Genomic DNA, 21,694 nt, shown 5'->3' on the forward strand with positions numbered 1-21,694 from the left:
ATATGCACTGTGGAACTGCAGCATTGAAGCAAATTGAGAAAAATGGAATATTATAAAATAAGTACATAAATTTATGTATATTATATGAAAATATCAATATTATTTAAGCGTGAATTAAGCTCGCCCGCGCACCGATATATCCAAAAATTATAATACACCGTGGTACTGCAGTATCGTTTTCAAACGAATATGCTCGAATGGGCGCAGAAGGGGTGCGGGGAGCGGGGCACGCAGCTGGGAGCATGATCGGTACTGCAGGCCCGACAGTGTATCGCCGTTTCTGCGTTTGTACGTGAGCATGCGCGCGACAGCGGAGGAAAGAAATATAGCTTTAATGATTTATTAACATTGTTTCTTTATTTTAATTACTTACTTATTAATATAATTTATAGTTAATTTTGATGTTAATAGTAAAATATAATCCAAATAAACATTTTTCTATTTTTAAGCAACCTTAATCAACTGTATATACCTCACAGTATCAATAGAGAGAATTTTGCAGCCCAACCGTCAACAATTTTATTTCCGAACTCCTATCAAAATACACAATTCCATAGAAAATCGTTTTGGTGATATCATTATTTCATAATATTTTAGAGAACACCGGAAATTAGTATTAAATAATTATAATAACACCTGAATTTAACTTAACTTCCTGAACATGTTGAATAATAATCACGATATTATTGTTATTAAATATTCTGATAACATATTCAACTTCGATATAAAAATACTATTCAAAATATTTACGTAGCTACAATATTATTTCCACTGCAACAACTTTTCTTGTAACAACAATTAACCCTTTAAGACCGCGTTTATACGTGAGCCGAACTTAGTACTTTATTTCAACACACATTACACACAATACAAGCATATAGTGACTTTTGGAGTTATTGGGTCGACATATAATACTGTGGTAGTGCTAGTTATTGGTTATCTTTAATGCAATCAGGTAGGTAACTTCTTCGAACGAATATGTCGATAAAATTAATTAATGTATTACAATTTTACAAAAATCATCATTTTTTACAAACTGTTTACCATATTGCATTCGGAGAATAAACAGCAACTAGCACTACGATCGAAATTCACAGTTTCACGACACGGCTTGAGTATAGTCGACCTAGGTGGAGGTAGTATTTTAGAAAATCTCGGGGAACCCATACCTGGCTTACACATTAATGGATCAAGAGCGGTAAATTACAAAGTAAATGTACATCAGTAAGCAGTGACATACCAAACTGGTTACCAAAGTGCCGCCAATAAACAGACTCAGATTGTCGCCTCTTAGTAGGTATATGTAGGTATTTTATTATTTTTACAGAACTATCTTCAACAGACCACCTATATGCAAATGAATTCTCTAATATTTTGATATACACAGCCTCAAATATTTAAAGTATGTTTGCGCTGCAGGCGAGTATTTTGTTATCCCCTGGGAATCTGAGTACTCTTAAAAAATATATTATTTGTATTTCTTTCTGACCTGTCCGCTTATAATGTGCTTCCACGTAACGTAAATACATTACTATGTACGCATGTAATGTATTTACGTTAATGGCAAAAGTCAGTAAATTGTAATAACTTAACTAAAACTTAAAAAAATATATTTGTACTCTTTGGATACATAGTTTGCTGTAACTCTAACGTTAGAGTGCATATTTAAACTGCTTTGGCAAAAATAAAAGTAACAGTGCATGTTAGGCGACAACGCTTTTAATGACCAAGAAATTCCTCATTTTTTTATTCTTTCCTCCATACTAAACCATTATTTTGTTTTCTATACATATTACCAAAAAGTTTATGCGATATTTCGTGGAGCCCCTGCCATCACTTGAGGAACCCCGGTTGGGAATCATCGGATTAGAATATTAGTTGTACACTCCCAGCGATCAATTGTTGTAACAAAAAAATATTATACTATGATTTATTATGAATATAATCAAAACTTTTCCATGTAACCCTTTCAATACAGGAAACTCATTAAAGGATTTAAGTGTAGTAGAGTCCAAACCACACCCACGGTGGCCGCGCGGTGTAAGCGTTGGACTATCAAGCCGTGGGTCCCAGGTTCGAATCCTGGATCTGGCAAGTACACATATTGTTTTTCAATTTGTGTATGAGTCAGGGTATGGACCTAATAGGTTGAGCAAGTGGCTGACATCCATTTCTCGTAAAAATCAAAATCTGTTAATACAAACCTCTATTCTGTGGAGGCCCATATTATCCTATTAGGATCGGACATGGTCAAAAAAAAAGAGTCCAAACCAATTACATGATGAGTGGTCGTCAAATCTGTAACGAAACGTTACGTCAATAAATTGAATTTCACTCCTGTTATCACCGTTGCATTGACCTCATAACTTTGATGTTAAAGACTTTTAAAACAGATATGAGAAATTTATTAAGAGTGGTTTCATAGTATTTAAATGCGTTAAAGACATTTTATATCTGCCTAATTTCAAAGTGATACAAAAATACGAATAAAATTAGAAGTCTTAGCCAATGTCAACAAATATGACATCTCCCTAAAATAATACTAATAAATCGCCTTGCTGAATGGCTGCTTATGTCAAAACAGAATTCCTTTCATTTTAGAATGAGCTTTAAAAGCTCTCTACTACACACATAATTTAATATACTATATATATATATATTTATATCCATCATTGTTTAATTTAAATCATCCGGATTCAATTCAGTACTAGACATAGGCCTCCCCAAACTTTTTTAAATAAATCCTAATTTTTTATAATATATCACACAGTGTTGAAAACAACGGAGGACAATCATATTTCAACGCGCTGGTGCACAATCACAATGATGGATTCATAATTATTTATGTTTTTGTGTTTATTTTTTTCAGACTGCAATAAAATGTATGTTCCACTTTATCTCTACGGTGGTCGTTCGTCCATTTTAGATGAAAGTCCTCTATTTTAAGTACGGTGTTTTTTTTTTTTTTAATTTGCTTTAATTTGAATAATACCTAATACACATTTTCCTTTATATATTTCGAAAACCGTACTTTATTTTCGTTGAAAGTTTGAGGAGTAATAACCAAAAAAAAATTAATTATATAGTATTTTTATAATTAAAATGTAGTTTGATAATTTCTTTAGAATGTGTCAAAACGATTATTTTAAATCATAGTTTTAATGCTTTTTTAAATAAAGTTTTTTCATAAAAAATAATAACGTGCATAACTTGATACTTTTATTTATATCGAATCGAGCTTGATGCAGTCATAATACCAAAGCTCAAATTGATAAAAATAAAAAGGATTTTAAGTTATACTTCGAAACTTCGATGTTTGTTGTAAAATTTGAAATATATTTATGATAACGCTGAGAAGTTAATAAAGAAAATGTTTTATCACTTTCTAATGAACTTAATAAAATACAGTTTAATAATAAAAAAATATTCATATAATACGATTTAGTAATAAATATCTAAATTTATTTTATAATTCAAACGTTTTCAAATGCGTGTTGATACATATTAAATTGTAGTTTTCAAATTTGCTCGCAATCCGTACCATTATGATGAGCATTATTTTCCACATTATACCAATAATAAAAATGAGTCTCAGTTATAAAAAAACATTATCTAATAAATGTCAGAAGATCTTCCATTGTTTGATTGATTTTTACTAGGTATACCTATAACTTATAAATGTGCACTCAAATAAAAATTTTGACCCTCGATTTGGAGTTTTGAATATTGTATTTCTACTACACCTGCATCATAAGGTTCGTCACTGTTGGCCTTTACTTTAAAATCGTGTTTTAGTTAATTCTATTTAGAATTTTCACTGACTCATGTGCCATAAATTAAGATTTTAAATAAATTTAAAAATAACTTGACTATTTTTATTCGAGACGCGTCACGGGTCAAATTAAGAATATTTTTTTCGCGGAGATATATTTTTTTTAAATATCTACAGTTACATATTACCCGATCAATATAAATAGACAAAAATTCTGTCTGGCATAAACATAATATCATTAATAAATTAGGTGGTGAAATGAACAAATGGTTTTCTTGATTGTGATAAAGAACATATTAATGTGTTTCATATTTCTATAATCTCATCTCATAAACAAATATAATTTCAATTCAAACGGGAATATTGACAACCATATTAAAAATCGATTCATCTGACTTTAAAAGTTATTTCATTATTTCCAACCAAACGTTGATAAAAAGTGTGAAATCATATTTTTCCAGAGCCATAACTTATAATACTTACCTAAAAATTGTTATTTATGTAAGAACCTAAGCTCGGAAAATTCTTGTGGTGAAAAGTATTTTTGTTGATTTATGTCCTGGAAAAATTGCAAATCATAACATTTCATTAAATAACGCAAACCGCTTGAATAAACTTATCTGAAATTTAATTAATTATAAACAAATGTAATTTCAAAATTTCAGTCTTCAATTTAGGAAGATTTGATTTCAGGGATTTAATGATACTATTAAAAATCCAAAAATCAGATGTCGGCATTTTAGAAAGTTTTATGGAAAATACTAAAATCATTTAATTTTTTTAGATTCTAATGAAATCTCCCTTAATATTTATAAGTTTTTGGGCTTTTTCTCAAAAACATAAAAGTGGAAAATTGCTGCCTTTGCTTTTGTACCCCTAATTTACAGTATTGAAATTTTAATTTATTTATTATTTATTATATTGTATTGTTAAAATACTCTAGGAGGGGGTCTGATATAATGTGATGATTTGTGACGAACTGGTTGGGGGAGAAAATTTAACGTCATAAAGTAAACAAAAAATATAAAAGGAACTGAAAACACAATAATGGAGATCGGGGATTTAAGGATAAATTTATTAAAAAAACATTTTTTCTGTTAGAATTTTTTCATGTAGACAGGGTGGTAAAAGGTTATGTGCCGAAATGTGACGATGGGGGGGGGGGGGGTTGAAAATAGCGAAAACCGTGTAGCGTCATATGTAGACGGCCCCCAACATTAAAATTTTAATACTTAATCAAATTAAAATCGAAGATAATGGAATGCATAAGTCCCACCAACGGTGATAATTATTATTGTTAACTGATAATCGATTTAATTAACCTTTTTTGTTTATCGAATAATAGTGGAATTTTAGAACCACTTCTTTTAGCCACTTAGTTACTTATTTCGTCGCAATTATTTATGTATGTTTCTGAGGTGTTTCCAAATTATGTATTTTAATTATTATTACTCTCACATTAGCAATTAATTTGAATGCAAAAAAAATATTTCAAAAGATATTTTATAAAAATATGTCGATATTCAGTAGCTATCACTGTCTTAGTTTTACTTTTTAATGCATTATTGGTCTTCGCCGAGGTCTCACGAATGAGGATCGCGAGTCATGATTCGCCTATCAATTGACACAGTTTCACCGTTCGGCATTCAGCGACACCCACGGCCTGTGATAGTTTAAAATCCGTGGCACTCTTAATTCGGTCTGTCCCTCGGGAGGGAATGTCCTCATAGTCCTCGCTAACTTCGTTAAATACGCTCCTAAATAATACAGTAACCGAAGAAAGACTGTCGCAACTATTCGTCTCATTGCTAATCCATTCGCCATCAACACCACATTTCCAATGCATTCATATTCTGCCCTTTTCTTGGTGAAGTGTTTCCCAAAAGGTGCGCGTTTGATAGTTTTTTATTCAAATAATAATAGTATGTAATAAATATAATTTAACTGTTGCGCGATACAAATAAAGCTACAGCCTCGCATCCTTAATCATATTAGGGATACAGTGATGTTGTAAATTTAGGAACCACTGTTTTAATACGTTAAAAAACTAAAGGAGTAGGTACAATGCTGTATTCAAAAATGTTAATACATTAACAGGATACCAATTTGTACATATTTATTTGTAAACTGGGAGATCATCGGAATGCTTTTAAATTTGTTGTTTTAGGGAGAAAAGTTTAACGGGTGAAATAGATATACCTACATTTACATAAACATGTTGACTGTTAAAAGGGAAAAGGACTTAACCCACACAAATCAAATTTTGCAGGAGGCGCAAAACTGTTTTTGTTATGGTATTCTGCCAAAGTTAAAATATACAATATACCTACATACAAAACTAAAGTGCATAAAGATAATTATTTTGGTGTTTTATTTTCCCAATTTGATATTAATTATTGAGGTAGGTAATAATTAAAGTTAATACTTTTTTCCCCACTTCACTTACATCTTTTTAAATATATATATGCTAAATTTAGATAATAATTCGGCATTTGCAGCTAATATCCTTTGGACACAGCGTGTATTTAGTCGTGTTCAATGTTTGAATTTGAAAAAATCGAGGGTTAACTCCTTTTTCCTTTCTACAGTCGATGTCGTCTCGAACAAACATATATTTTTAAATTATAGTGCATATATATGTATCCATTACAATACTACTAATTATGCACCAAATTACATAAGCGAACAATAATAATTTATACTTGAAACAAAAAAATAATTCAATTTTTTGAAATTAAATTGTTAAATTCTTGAGTTTAGATGGTAATTTATTTGAAATACTGTTGATTTCTTTTTATTTTACAATATATGCCTGTGTTCACCTGTGTTCAATATAATAATATATTTTTTCTAATTTATAGAATTTCAATACGATTGATACATTGATATTACAATGAAAATAATCAAACTAAACTAATAAGTTAAAATATTGTAAGTATATAATTATTATTTTATATTGTGACAAATTATTTGAGTACACAATTTTATTTTTTAAATAAAACTCTAAGAAAGACTGTTACAATAATAAATAAATTGTTATATTGACATTGACTTTTCCAACAGATATGTTATATCACTTTCCAAAATATTATTATATATGTCGATACAATAATAATATAGTATAGACCTAACACCGCGAGTAGATCTTTTTTCGACCAGGAAAAATCGAATGGATCAAATCTACGTAATTAAGTAATGAAAAATCTCACGGAAGTTTTGTTCTCAATCTGTTAAACATAATATCAATTTCAATATATAACTTTTCACGTCTTGTCATTTTAAGATTACATTAAAGATTAAACGCTGTGATAAATAACAAAATTCGGGCAGGTGAACAACAAATTTAATATGAATGATTGCGCTATTAATTAAACCACAATATCTGGCCATTTCCGCTTGTTTTAAAATCTAAAGTGGGATTATATAAGTATACAATACATAGGTATCTATCTACTATTGAAATCTAAAGTAGGATTATAAAAATACTTAGAAATTAATACATAAGATAATAAATAGAACATACATAATTTTGAAGACACTTCTGAGAAAATATATTATAACAAATAGAAAAAATCTTTTTGAAAAAAGTAAGACACCCGGCAGGAATCGAACCTGCATCTCTTGGGTATCGCGCTCTCTGCATTACCACTATGCTACGACTGCCATGCTTATTTTTGTCAAATTTTAACTATTGGCCTTTTTAATACCTGCTCACAAGCGCTCTCCAAATTTATATATTATGTTCTCTAATAAACTAACATATTTTCTCAGAAGTGTTTTTAAAATTATGTATGTTCAATAATTAGAATGGTACATTCTTAAAATCTTGTGAATTATTCGTTTTAGTGTTTAGGTGTATTTTTTTATTGATAATTGTTATGTAGCGCTTTATGGAAATAATCTATCATAGTATTGTGAAGGCTGTTGGAAGATATACCAGCCCAGGCTTAAAACTATAAAAAATGCCTGGACAGTCGAGACCATAGAGGTATTAAATAAAACGAGGGGCAAGGAATTGCATTTCTCATACAACTGAATGAAGCAGGCCAAGAATAGCCGACAACTTACGAGAAATAGAGACGCGATAAAAAAAATTCAGGGCATCACGGAGGATTTTATTTGGTCATTATAATGTACCTATATAATATAATGTTAACGTGGAAATTTTGCCGCAACTTCATTACCAGCCCGCCTCGCCATACCAGCCTGCTTCACCATACTTTCGTATGACCTGCCGCCCCTAGGTCGAGACTAATATGGCTGGACTGTGCCATATGAGATTTGAAGATGTTCACCAAATGTACAACGGAAACCTGTCGTCCAGGATAGAGAATGTGTAGGGGACCAAGGACCATCTAGTGTTGTATAACCAAGAATGGTTAATAGTGGAGATCGTGTATGAGAATATATTAAATTATCACTAATTCTCGACTTCTATTTTTGCACGTTCAACGAAACTCCACTTATGCTACCCTAGCCGGAGTGCTACCGAGGCCTGGCCTTATCCACTCGCCCACCCCCACCACACACTGATCAAAATGCTGTATATTTAACCTAAATATGTTGAATCTTCTTCTAGGTGGAATATTTTGTGTTTTTCATATAAAAATCACTGAAGGAAGTTCAAGTAAACTATAGAGTGTCAGGTACCTACTTACTAAGTCCCAGTGATCCTTGTTTGCCTCAGTTTAATATTTTTCAACTCCATCTCTATATAACCTGATTATTATCTTTCATTAAGTCAACGTAATTATTTATGTAGTTTTAATTATGATATTATTTCTTACACACTTTATTTTTTCCCAATGTTATTTATGACACACTAGGTATCCCCAACAGATAGAATACCCTTTTCATTACCCAGTGTTTTACTTTCCCTCTTTTAATTTCAATACGTATCCAATGTTATGTACATGGCCCCCACATCCTGAAGCGTGCCACCAGGCTAAGATTTTTGGCGGGCCCTCCTACCTATCGCTAAAGATAAAGGCAGTGTGACGCTCTATAGTAGCGTTTTCCAAATGTGTACGCGTTAAAATTAATGTGTATATTTAGTGTTTTCTTTTGTATATTTTAATACATACATCCATTTGAATTATGGAGTTGTGTATCGATTCACAATTAAAAATTGTATCGTACAACCACATAATTTTAAATAATAACATTATTGAAGAAAAATAGCAGGTGACTTGTTTTACTATTAGAGAGAATTTGTGATGTGTGTTTATATATTATCTGGTCTACTCGCCACGCCGGGCCCTTCCTGAGCCCGGGCCCCCAGGCTAGAGCCCTGTTAGCCCCCCCTTTGTGGGGGCATGGTTATGTATCAGGTATTCACCAGTTTTTACCCCACTAAACGACGACCAATTTTCGCCACTATTTTAAATGGCAGAAATCCGTTTGACCTCGTCGTATCGTATCATTCACCACCTACTGCAAGAGTGTGAGAAAGAGAAACTCTGAATCCTCGCGCTTTAAACCTTGCCGTCGCGCAGTAGCTTCTTTTCATAGTAAGATGATAGTTTGACGTTGAATGTAATGAGTGCCCAAATGAAAACCAAAACTTATCATTTTCACGATTAATGGAAAATTTTGTATTTTTTGCTGATAATGTATGAGTTGTATGACAAGTGGTGTTAAATTTGTTACGCCTCAGTGTCATCATCCAAATAAAATACGTTTTTTCAAGTACATGGTACATCACAACCAGATTTGATACTGGATAGTAGATCACAATCCTGTTTGAAGTTGGACATGTCCAGCGTAAAAAAATATATTATTACTATAGCATACATAAAACTCGGCGAGTGGACAGCAGTGGTACCCAAAAGGCACTAAACAACCACAGCGACACCCTAAAACTGGCTGAATCGATGATCTCATAAAATTCGGTAGACGTACGTGACAACGTAGAACTATTAACCGAAAAAAATAAAATTAGCTATGGGGAGCCGGGAACCCTTCATCCATCAGTGGATCGACTCCAGCTGGTGATAACATACGTATAAAAACAAACATACAAAACAGTTTTATTGATCTTGAAATTAAAATTATCTAACATATTTTTTTATGATTTGTTATGTTAATATTATTTCATCCGTCGTTTTTTTTACTACAATGAAATTGGTCACCGACTTTTCCGTTTATTTGTTTTTGTTAAATAATAAAAAAATACTTTTGGTGTTAGTGTGACACAAATCTTTAGTATGAATGACAGCAAACAATGAAAATGTCTAAAAATTAAGGTCGAAATTTGTCGTAGGTATTTTATTTTTGTTGTCGTTTCATTGACTGGCGGAGTTGACGAGAAAAATTTCTTCGAGATAAGTTTAGTATGCCAAACTCACATATGTATATTATAATATTATGTAATTTACGCGGTGTTAAGAATAGCCCGGCTGACTTATTTACCTTGACAATCCTGGTCTTCGCTGCGGCTGTTTTTTTGTGGGAACTGAACAATTTTTAATTAAAGCGGACATTAAAAAATATTTTTTATACATTTTATTTGATCAAAATATAAAAAAAATCTGTTTCATCCGTAGCTATTAGCAGAGTAATATATATGTCAAATATTATACTAATTATTATCCACAATGCTCTTGAAAACCGTTTCTTGCAGGTTGGGCGAATTGAGCCAAAGTCAACATTTATATGTATCACAGAAATTTGTATATTGTATCGAATAAGATCGTACGTAATAATCACTAAACCCTTATCGTGTCGACAATTAGATAATGCCAAATAGACTAACATTTAGGACATTTAGGAGAAAATTCTGGGGGAGGTTCTGCAACAAAATGGATAGTAAAAATCAAATTTGGATTGTACAATGGAATGCCAGAAGTATGAAGCAAAAAAAAAGAATGAAATATGAAAGTTCTTTAACAGAATAGGAATGAGATCTGATCGGCGGATCCCCTTCTAGAGGAAAAGAGGCGGTAAGACAGCGAGTCGCAGTCACAAAAAAAATCTTTCTAAAAATATATCTAATATATAAAAATCAATATTTGTTTGTTTGTTCGTATTTTATGCGCTGCCATACGTTTCATCCGACTGCGATAAAACTTTGTCAACTTATTGCTTGTACTTGCGCGAAGGTTATAGGCATAGTAACTTACAGTAGGTCTTATATATAAAAATGAATGTCTGTCTGTCTGTCCCGTATGCGTTCCTATACCATTCATCCGATTGCGATGAAACTTTGGTGAGTTGTTGTGCGCACGCCTAAGAAGGTTTCTGAATTAGGAAAACCATTTTCTTCTTGTATTCGTATGCGTTCCTATACCATTCATCCGATTGCAATGAAACTTTTGTCAGTTGTTGTGCGCACACCTGCGAAGGTTTCTAAATTAGTGTTATATAAAATACGAATTTTGTTGTTTGTTTGTTCCATCCAATTTTGAATTATTTACTATATATTAATACTATTAATAACGTTTGCATATTTTGGATTCGATTTTAATTTAGTGTTCTTTTGTTTGACCTTTACTCCTATTAGAATTATTTTCATATTGCCATATTGTATTACACAGATATTTTAATATTAAAAAGATAATTACTTATTATTATTTTTTAAATATCTAAGATAAATGTATCCACGAAGCGACCCTGTGCGAAGCCGGGTACTTCAGCTTGTAATTAATGAAATCAGTTTCATTCGCGTGTCATATATTCGCTACCGCTGCATGCCCTATAGAAATCACTGAAGCAAATAACATTTTAACGTGGGTGCCATTTTCGTATGCAACAAAATATAGAGGTCCGAAATGTTTTTTTGCCTAATTTTCATATATTTTCAATATCTTCAAAAGATACCTATATATCTACATTCAAATCATTTCTCTCTAAAAAAACTTTATTAATACCCTTCATATCCATATTATTGCGAACGTCTTAAAATTTTAATTTACCCATGATCCGTAAATCACACGAAATCGTGTCATCATCATAATCAACCTCCGCTAGAAAACTTCCATACAACTTACCCGCCGAACTTAGCAAATTCGTCTATCCAGCAGGTTTTAGACGTGTAATTTAGTGCCCCATCCATACTACTGTATGACTGAATATGTATATTTCCAGCAGTAGTTGTCCACTTCATAAACGACGTCATATCCAGCCCATTGCCGTTTCATTACCTTGGCGACCTCTACCACATTGCGTACGCTTGTCTGCCTCTCCCGTTTATTTTTAGGTATTTCTGAGTTATGCCCAACATGCGCCTTTTCATACCACGTTACTAGAATTATTCTACATTAACGCACACATACATCAACACTGATAGTACGCATTGGTTGAACGCATTTTAGGTACAATGGCAGTTCAGTTTTGAAGATATATATTCAAGCGCCCAAATATGTTCCATGCCAGTTTGATTATGCGATTGCGAGTCATCTCGTTATGCACACCTCCATCAATAGATTTTGTATCCGAGATAGACGTTGTTATTGATCCGCACGCTTATCGGTCAGCACAATAATATATGATTACGTTTGCTTAGAGACATTTATCTTTAAACTTACTCCTGCATACTGTTATGGGTCCTATGATGTTTGAGGCCTTCCTCGATTGCTATCTGCTGTCTTAATGAATTTTTGGCCTATCACCACGTGTTTTTCTTTCCTCGACGTTTCAGGCTCATTGTAGAGCTAATTCTCGATATATGCGAATATATAATATAATAGCTAAAAGCAAACGTCGATCTGACTAAAAAAAAGTGTGATATTATAGTATAATTGTGACAATCACAGATACAAGACCGGATATTAGATTTAGCTAAATATGCCGAAAAGCACGACTTATTCGTCCCATTAATATTGGGTTTTTTGCAAAGACAACTGTTGTCTGCAAAGTATAATATTCGCATTTGTAGGTATTCATCAGTCGATTCTGTTATCCTGATCAAGTCACCTGAATAAATCTTCTAGAACAGTGGTCGGCAAACTCATTAGTCAACAGAGCCAAATATCAACAGTACAAGATTGAGATTTCTTTTACGAGCCAAATTTCGTAAACTTAAACTATATAGGTAGGTACACTGTTTATTAGCTTAATAAACTTTAATTAAAGTTTTAAGTATTAATTAAATTATATGTAGGTATCTACACTGAATAAACTTGATATCATACTTAATATTGATCTTATTTATCGATAAAAATCAAATTGTAATTAAGGTATCCATAAAATTAAATTATGACAATGACTGACAAACACTTAATGTGAACAATGGCCTTGCATCTCCTTGGAAAGTTTGGGTAAGTCAGGTTTTATATTGTTGTTTTTAATTTTAGGCACGATCCCAGATTCTCATCAATAAGACGACTAATTCTTAATTTACGCTTGATAAGGTACATGCTTGAAAAATATTGTTCGCATGAATATGTAGAACCGAAAAGGGAAAGAACAGCAAATTTAATGCTAATTTTTTCAAATGATCTTATGAAACAGAGCCGCATTCAAGGGGTCAAAGAGCCACATGCGGCTCGCGAGCCGCGGTTTGCCGGCCACTGTTCTAGAATATAGAGTAACGGTGAATAGTTTGGGTGAGATCGTGTCGCCTTGCCGGATACATTTTCCAGTTGTTGTTGTTGTTGAATACTAAGAAGAAATACATATTGTTATATATTTAGAAGATTGGCACGTTGTCATTATAATGGCATACGTATCTATTTCTTCTCTATAAAATAATCTTTTACAACATGTAGGTATATAAAATGTGGGTTTGGAACTCTATTTTTAATAAACCTATTACTTTGTGCTTATGTATATGATATTCCCATTCATTGATTTAGCCCGTATATTAATTATGTGGCTGCATTTCAGCTATCGTGCCGTTTCGTTAGTATTAGTAAGCTTTATAGATTCAACTGCACACCTAAACATAACCACAATACTTTATTTTTCGTTTGACAAAATCCACTTAATGCTGAGATATTTTTAAAGGGAATCTTCTCTTAATTTTCTTAAAAATACCAACAAATTTCCTGGAATTCCGAATACGACACGATAATTCCAAAATGAAATATTTTGTTCTTTCCATCTACTGTTAAATTCATTCGTCTATTAAATTTAATAGACTTTGATATGTGTAAGCAATCACTTGGTTTTATTTATGAAAGTTTGCTATACAATAAATTGCTTAATCTAAAAAAAATAGTCTCATTGCGTAGGAGCGACTAAATTTTGAACAAAACGTTTGCTCTCTTTAAATCGTTACAATAAAGAATTTTCTTTCATGACATAACTTGCAAGAAAATTCCGATCACTAATACATATAACGGACAGTAAAAGTTCATACGTTCGCGTTAGAAGCAGTGTTGCCAACACCTATTATTCGCAAAAAATGCTAGATAGCAGAACTAGACGGCAGAATAAAATGCTAGTTTTTTTCAAAATTGAAAAATAGCTAGAAACCGGCATTTCAAAAAAATGTGTCATAATTATTATACAACAAAGTTTTTACAATAAAGATCGAAAAAGAATTTAGTATTTTACAACTAATAGAATAGGCCATACATTAAATGCAGATATAAACAAATGCAGGTAAGAAATTAAGTTGTCATTTTATATGTAACATTTAGTGTATTAATTATTATAAAATGTATATATTTATATTTGTCAAGACACACACAGACTCTATATCTGTCTGCGCATTGAGCGCATCGACTATAATTGTGGCACTGCCACCTTGTATTTTCTCCCAGTAATATGTAGAGTACGAAAGATCAGTATGTTGATTTTCAAGCAAATCCGATATAATATTCTAGCTTTATTATGAGTTTAGAGCAAGTTTAGAGCTGTGAAAAAGGCTAGATTTAATGCCATACGCCAGATGGAAAATTTTCAAGCTAGATGCCTATTTAAAAATGCTAGATCTGGCAAGAAAAGCGCTAAGTTGGCAACGCTGGTTAGAAGACACATGCACGCGTCATAATTATGGTAAGTAGGTGGGTAGTCTAAAAATATTCGTATGATGAAGCAAAAATATTTTTTTATATGGATCTGCGTGGAACAGAAAGAGAAATAAAATTATAACATATGAAATGTGCAACTGCATATCTTGATTTCTCGAAATAGATCTTTGGTCGATCGTTTCCCTAAATTGTATATTCCCAGTATATATTACAATTTATAGAGAAAATTTCGTGTCTTGTTTAAATTTTCAATTAGGTTATACAAGTCCTTTGGAATCGTTGTCATATTGAATCTATATTGAGGTGGGTAATCGTATATATAAGTGGTCGGTAAATAATTATTGTTTATGAATGTGTGTTTTTTTTGCCCAAATTTGTCTTAAAACATTTTTATTTTAAATTTGTAACGTAGTTTGTTGATTTAAAAAATGGTTGGGTGCCTATATTATACTATTTTCTCAATGGCGGATGTATAATATGATGTTCGACCCTAACAGGATCATATAATATGGACCTCCACATAGTGAAAGTTGTATTATTAAGTATAGGATTAAGACGTCACACGATTTTGGGTATTTTAACCCCCCCCCCCCATCGTCACATTTCGTCACGTAACCTATTACCCCCTGTCTATATTACGACACATTTTAACCCCCTCCCCCCTAAACGTTGAAAAATAGAAAAAATGTTTTTTTCTTAATATTTATCCTTAAATTTCGTTAAATTTTTGGTTTACTTTGTGACGTCAAATTTTTTCTGACGATGTCCCCATCCCCCTAGAGCGTGACGTCGTATGTGAACGGTCCCTTACGAGAAATGGATGTTAGCAACTTGCTCAACCTATTAAGACCATTATTTATAAACAACATTTTATCTTAGACTCGGAATTACAACACGGGATCCACGACACTATAAATTGACGTGCTACCGTTCGGCTATCGTGGGCATTTTTTGATACTTGGCTGGTCAAAAAGGCATGTTGTTTTTTAAATGTATATTTTCTCCAGCGCAGGCAGGATCCTAATGAGTTAGGCAGCTAACAACAATTCCTCGTAAAAAGTATGTTAATATAATGTCCACCCTATGGAGACCCATATGCTCATCTTAATAGCGAAGATGAAAATTTATTTAAATACTAAATTTGGCTACCCTCGTGCAATGCACAGTTTACACATAATATTATGTACTAAGCGAGCTTGCCTTCAACTAGTGTATAAAATTGAAAAGTACGTACATTAATTACAACACGACAGGGAAGTGATGGCATGTTAGTCATTACGAGGAAAACCCACCACAGAAACAAATGAATAGAGGGGTAGACAAGAGTATGTAGGTACCGACACGATGTGATAGAGGTCATCGAAATAATAAAGTACCACTGAGCTGGACATGTCGCTCATCAGGTGGACAACCGTTGGACAAAAATGTACTTAGTGGTAAAATTTCAAAGCTATACGGTCATTTCGGTACGACAGCTCACGGTGAACTGTAATACAGAAAATGAACCTGATGCGTAAAATTGACATGTAACCGTTAGTGCAAAACGCAAACGCAGTAACAAGTAGAACGCAAATTAACACTATCACAGAACCTTTATTTTAACTAATATTTTTAGCGAATTTTGAAACTTCAATATTGAATGACAATATTATACCTAGGTACCTGTTGAAAAATCTATTTTCAATGCGATTTCTTCACCCTATTGAAAAGGTTTTTTTACAATTTATCGGGGTCGCGGGGTCAGTTTGCTTTTATAAAATGGGGTCACGACTCGAAAAAGGTTGGGAATAAGTGATTTTAACAGAAAATAATCGAAACATAGACGAATGAAAGTATTTTATCGATACTTTGATAACCGGGCAAAGTATCTATACTGGAGTTGTATAGAAAATAATAATATTATATTATCTAGTACAGGGTTGGCGAACCTTTTTACGTACGCTGCCAATATTCCCTAAATATTATTTTTTGACTATCAGCTGACGTGACGAGCAGTTTTTCATACGGATAAAATATTTTTTAAGAATTCTATTAACAAAGTTTAATAATTACAATCGAGTTCTTGAGTTTCTATCCCCGTGTTTCTAGCCGAATGCATATCTTTTGTTCTTTGAATATTTTTTTACTTGTTTTCAAGCAGCCGTGATATTTGAATAATTTCTGATAAATTTCATTAGGTTGTTTATCTTTTCACTTTAAAATGAAGCATTCGCATGCCATGCAAAATCATCTCGATGACATAGGTTCGCCATCACTGATCTATAGGTACTAAGAAAAAAAAGTACATAAGCACCTTAAAGTTAAGTAAAGACGTAAAATCCCGCCAATTTGTTTGTCAAGAAAACGCTTAAGTGTCCCTTCCTTGTTGATAATGTATTTTTTTTGTTGCAGGAGCCTCGCGTCTGGTGCGGCTGTAGACCCTCGGCTGGAGGCCGGGGCGAGCGGAGGACGCGCCTGGCTGCGAGCAGCGAGCGCGGTCTCCGCCGACAGTGGCGAATACAGCGTCCGTGCCACCACCCCTTCCTCTACGGACACCAAGACCATCCACCTCCAGGTCGGAGGGCCACACTTTCTCAGAAGGCTCACCGACCTGGCGGTAAAAGTTGGCGCGCGGACGAGACTCCTCGTCGAAATACAAAGTGATTCGGAAGTACAGGTAGTTATTTATTCCAAAATTACTCGTGCAGAGTTTATGGCTTCCACCGACCGTCTGAAACATTTGACGATTTAATGTCAATTTGAATCTTTTCGATGAGCCATTTTTTTTCGACCATGTCCGATCCTAATAAGATCACATGGTCCTCCACAGAGTGGAGGTTTGCATTAACAGATTTTGTTTTTACGAGAAATGGATGTTAGCCACTAATTGCTCAACCGATTAGGTCCATACTCTGACTCAAACACAAATTTAAAAACAATATGTGTATTTGCCAAGCCTAGGATTCGAACCTGGGACCCACGACGTTATAGGCCGACATTTAAGCCGCTCGGCCATCGTGGGTGTTGAGCGAAATATAATCATTTGTATTATAGCCCGATCTACAACTCTACGATTGGGCTGAAAGTTTGCGTCAAAGACGTTAGGTTAAAGCGGGTTAGACATACCATGCCAATGTTGTCTATTTGAAGTTTGGTATTATATTATAATGATGGTCACCTGCCTTTATTCATTATTTTTAACAAACAAAAATACAAAATAAATGTTAAACAAAATTTAGGAATGTACTATTCTTTATTGTACATAGTACATAATTCGATACACCTCAGAAACATAAGTAGGTACCTATTAGCAAAAAATACTGTAGATACCTAGTCTAATCTCCTCATATTTTTTTCGACTTATACGCGATGTAAATGAGAACTGCCATTCTTGGTAGTATTGACCTGATAACTATTTTAGAAATCAAGAGCGTCAGTTGTTTGTTTTCTTAAAGTACAGAACTAACCTACCATTGGTGCCTAATGCCTATTGCGAGAAATGTGTTTCACCAAATTACTTTGCTATTGATACATTTAGGGATTGCAATACTGGTATTTAAAAACCGGTATCCAAGTATTACCTGTCTCGGGTTCGAATCCCGGATTCGGAAAAATTCACATGTTGTTTTTCAATGTGTGTTTGGACCCATAGCTCATAAAAAGCCTCTTTGTGAGACGGTCTTGATCTATAACTGATTGTAAAGAGTGAAATGAAAATATCATTAAGTATATTATCTTTAAAAAAATGCATTCTATGGCCGATCCAGCGCTGTTTTTCATTTTTATTTTGATGCAAGTTAGTACCTTTATGCTTAAATATCCCAGGTAACGTGGTACAGAAACGACAAACGACTTCAAGAAGGCGAACGTTTCCGGTTGTCACGGGAAGGACGCTTTTGGTGCGTCGACGTATCTCCTGTCAGCGTCGAAGACTCTGGCCGATGGACGTGTGCTGCAGACAGTTGTGCGGGACGTTCTTCCTGCTCTGCACATCTAAATGTGCTCGGTATGAAAACTTTTTGTAATTTCTATTAATTATTGTAAACTTATTCAAAGTAAATTAATCTTAATTTGGTTTTCATTATAGTTCCAAAAGCATACAAGCGACCAGAGTTCCTTGAAGAGCTACGGGCGTTGTTGACGGACCAGGGAACAGTTTCTCTAGAATGTAAAGTGGTCGGTGTTCCTACTCCATCGTTGCGCTGGTTCAAAGACAGTAAAGAAATAAAAGCCGGTGATGTGTTTGCTCTCACTGCCAACCCAGAGGACGCCACATCACTGGGGACGTACACATGCGAGGCGGTCAATTGCATGGGCAAGACCTATTCCTCCTCGAAAGTGCACGTTGTTGGGAGAGGAAGCCGAGAAGGATCCTTGAGACCAGCTGATAGGTACGATACCCTTATTACATAAACGCATCTTAGTAAATAGTCAGTTTTCATTTTCTTTTAATTTCACGAATTGTCATTAGCAAAATATTAAATCGGCATTTAAATAATTCTAATTAATAAAGTATCAAAAAAAACAATCCACATTTTCTCATCACGGAATTACGAAACATGGAATTAATATTAATTTATTTATTTATCAGTTATCTCAACTTAATCCATTGAAATTAATGTTTAAAGTTTTCTCACAGATGTATAGATCCACCAGTATAAGTTGTCTGCTGAGTGAGGGCGTCACAAGCTAACATTTTACATAATAATATCATCCAATATTTTTATACTGTGATGAGCTTAGTAAATGAACACCAGACGATTTAGAATGGCATATCTATAGATGATTTTTTTTATAGCAATAGTTTTAATGAACCTATTTTATAATTTATTTAAAATACTTGCATTATAAAATATATTCTAGGGAATTAAAATATATTAAAATCCTTTTTCTGTATCTGGTTGTAACGATAAGGCATTTAAGAAAACCAGTAATAAGAAATGCTAACGAAAAATCAATAGTCCATTCGAACATGTATACTTTTGGCAGAAGAGTTGCAATAAATGAATCAATTTTACAGCATCGTATCGTCCGAGCCTGCGCCAATTTTCGCCCAGGATCTTGAGGACACCGACGGTCGTCTAGGTGAGGCGCTAACGCTGAGATGCCGTGTGGCTGTGCCGCCATGGCCACGGTCCGTCACGTGGTACAACAAGGGAGGACGCGCCGAGCTGGAGAGTGGCTGCCGGCCGCAGGAAGATGGGCTCGGAGGACACGAGCTGCACGTTGCGAGCGCCGAATGGGACCACGAGGGCGAGTGGAAGTGTGTCGCGGCCAGTGCACATGGACGTCTCGGCATATCCACATGCGTTGTGCACATGACAGGTACTAAAAACATGGTGCATGTACCATATTGAACTACGATGTACTACCTATAGATTTTTAGCTAAATTCGCATTGTTTTGACGCGTACTTAGATTTTAACATTTTGTAAGATAATCAGGGTCATTCATTGGTCGGTGTATCGATATTAAGGTGATATGCAGCCAATAAGGTGTCGGTCCATTGGTTTGGAACGGTTTGTAGTCAATGAGGTTTTATATTGCTAAGGTGGTAAGACAAAACTGGAAGTCATCATCACAGCAAAAAAACTTTGTTGTAAAATCTCATTGGAATAATATCTTCTTCATTTCTACTTCTAGGTGGGCCCTGTAGCTCATATGCTACGTAGGATGTGATATACATTACGATGTCCTTTCTTCCTTTTTTTTATTTGGAAATTTTGTTTTTGATGGAATTACTGACTATAAATATGAAACAGATGAGTAATATCCAACAAAAAATTAACACGAACAACAAAACTTCCTATATATGTTAGAAAGGTCGAAAAATCAATAAAAAAATGACACCCATGTTTTTTAAATATGAAAACTGTCCATACATAATTTATTAGTGAAGGTTTCAGATCAATAAGAACATTTACAAAAAAGTTAGTTATAGATTGTTATGGAGCCCCATATTTAGAGTATCGTACCGGACATTAATTATAAATATTAATATTATAATGTATTAGTACTCCTTAGCACCTGTGTACCGAAGTCTCTGGGTATAAAGGAAGTACCTAGTTGAAAATTGAGCATAAAATGTGACACAAAATCTTGACAGAAAAATATCAATTGTTTATTAATTAATTAATAATAGTAATTTACAGATTCGCTGTCTTTAATATTATTTGTCTCCACTTTTCAGTTCCAAAGAACTATCGAAAGCCACGTTTCATGGAAGACCTACGAGCTGTATTGACTGAAGAAGGTTTGGTATCCTTCGAATGTAAGGTAGTTGGTTTCCCGACTCCTTTACTTAGCTGGTTCAAAGATGGACAGGAACTTAAGCCCGGAGACGTTTATCAGTTAACTGGAACTAATTCATTGGGTTCATATTGCTGCATAGCCAAAAACTGCATGGGAAAAGCCAGCAGCTCAGCAGAACTCACAGTTGAGGACATTCAGAACCAGCTGAATGATGAAGAAAGACTTCAACTATTTGCAAAAAATCAAGCACCTAAATTTATACAGGTTCTGAAGAGTCAAGAAGCTAAAATTAATGAGGACTTCAGATTCACAGTCAAAGGTAAATATTTTTTTTCACTTCAATTAAATATAATTTTGATAAATAGTAGTTTCCCTTCTTATTAGTCTATATGTCCACTCTTTAGATAAAGCACATGGATACCACAAGGCGCCTTTAAGAATCGCTGTCGCTCAACATTCTTCTTGCGTCTTACCATGTCATTCCGGCATTTTGTAGCTGTGCCGTCTCCATCCTATGTATATTATTTAGGACACCAGAATCAGAGGCAGGCCAGGTTGAGACTGTATTTCTAATAGCTAAGCCAGATCTAACACCCCATCACCAGAGTCTGCATGGTCTGCTCTCTTATCTTATTATGTGTGATACCACCCATATTACCACTTACGTATATCCACCGCATCCATCTTCTCGAAGCTCAGCGTACAGTACTCTGAGTCTACTGACAACAAATCGCTACTGTTGCATAAGCAGCATTGTCAGAGTTGAAGCTCTGAAC

General features: G+C 33.8%; 1 protein-coding gene across 2 annotated transcripts in view; it reads left to right on the forward strand.

Annotated features, from left to right (window-relative positions):
- Positions 1-21,694, forward strand: part of LOC147079460 (uncharacterized) — a 179,382-nt gene that overhangs the window by 52,172 nt on the left and 105,516 nt on the right. For both annotated transcript variants that reach the window (XM_085941231.1, XM_085941235.1), the window contains exons 2-6: positions 17,080-17,344; positions 18,493-18,673; positions 18,755-19,058; positions 19,688-19,992; positions 20,857-21,237. In XM_085941231.1, the coding sequence (XP_085797357.1) occupies positions 17,080-17,344; positions 18,493-18,673; positions 18,755-19,058; positions 19,688-19,992; positions 20,857-21,237 (1,436 nt within the window). The remainder of the gene's footprint in view (positions 1-17,079; positions 17,345-18,492; positions 18,674-18,754; positions 19,059-19,687; positions 19,993-20,856; positions 21,238-21,694) is intronic.

Source organism: Rhyacophila brunnea, unplaced genomic scaffold (assembly GCF_057557595.1).
Source record: "Rhyacophila brunnea isolate RB1 unplaced genomic scaffold, BYU_Rbru_1.0 scaffold_1, whole genome shotgun sequence".
NCBI classification, from domain to species: Eukaryota; Metazoa; Arthropoda; class Insecta; order Trichoptera; family Rhyacophilidae; genus Rhyacophila; species Rhyacophila brunnea.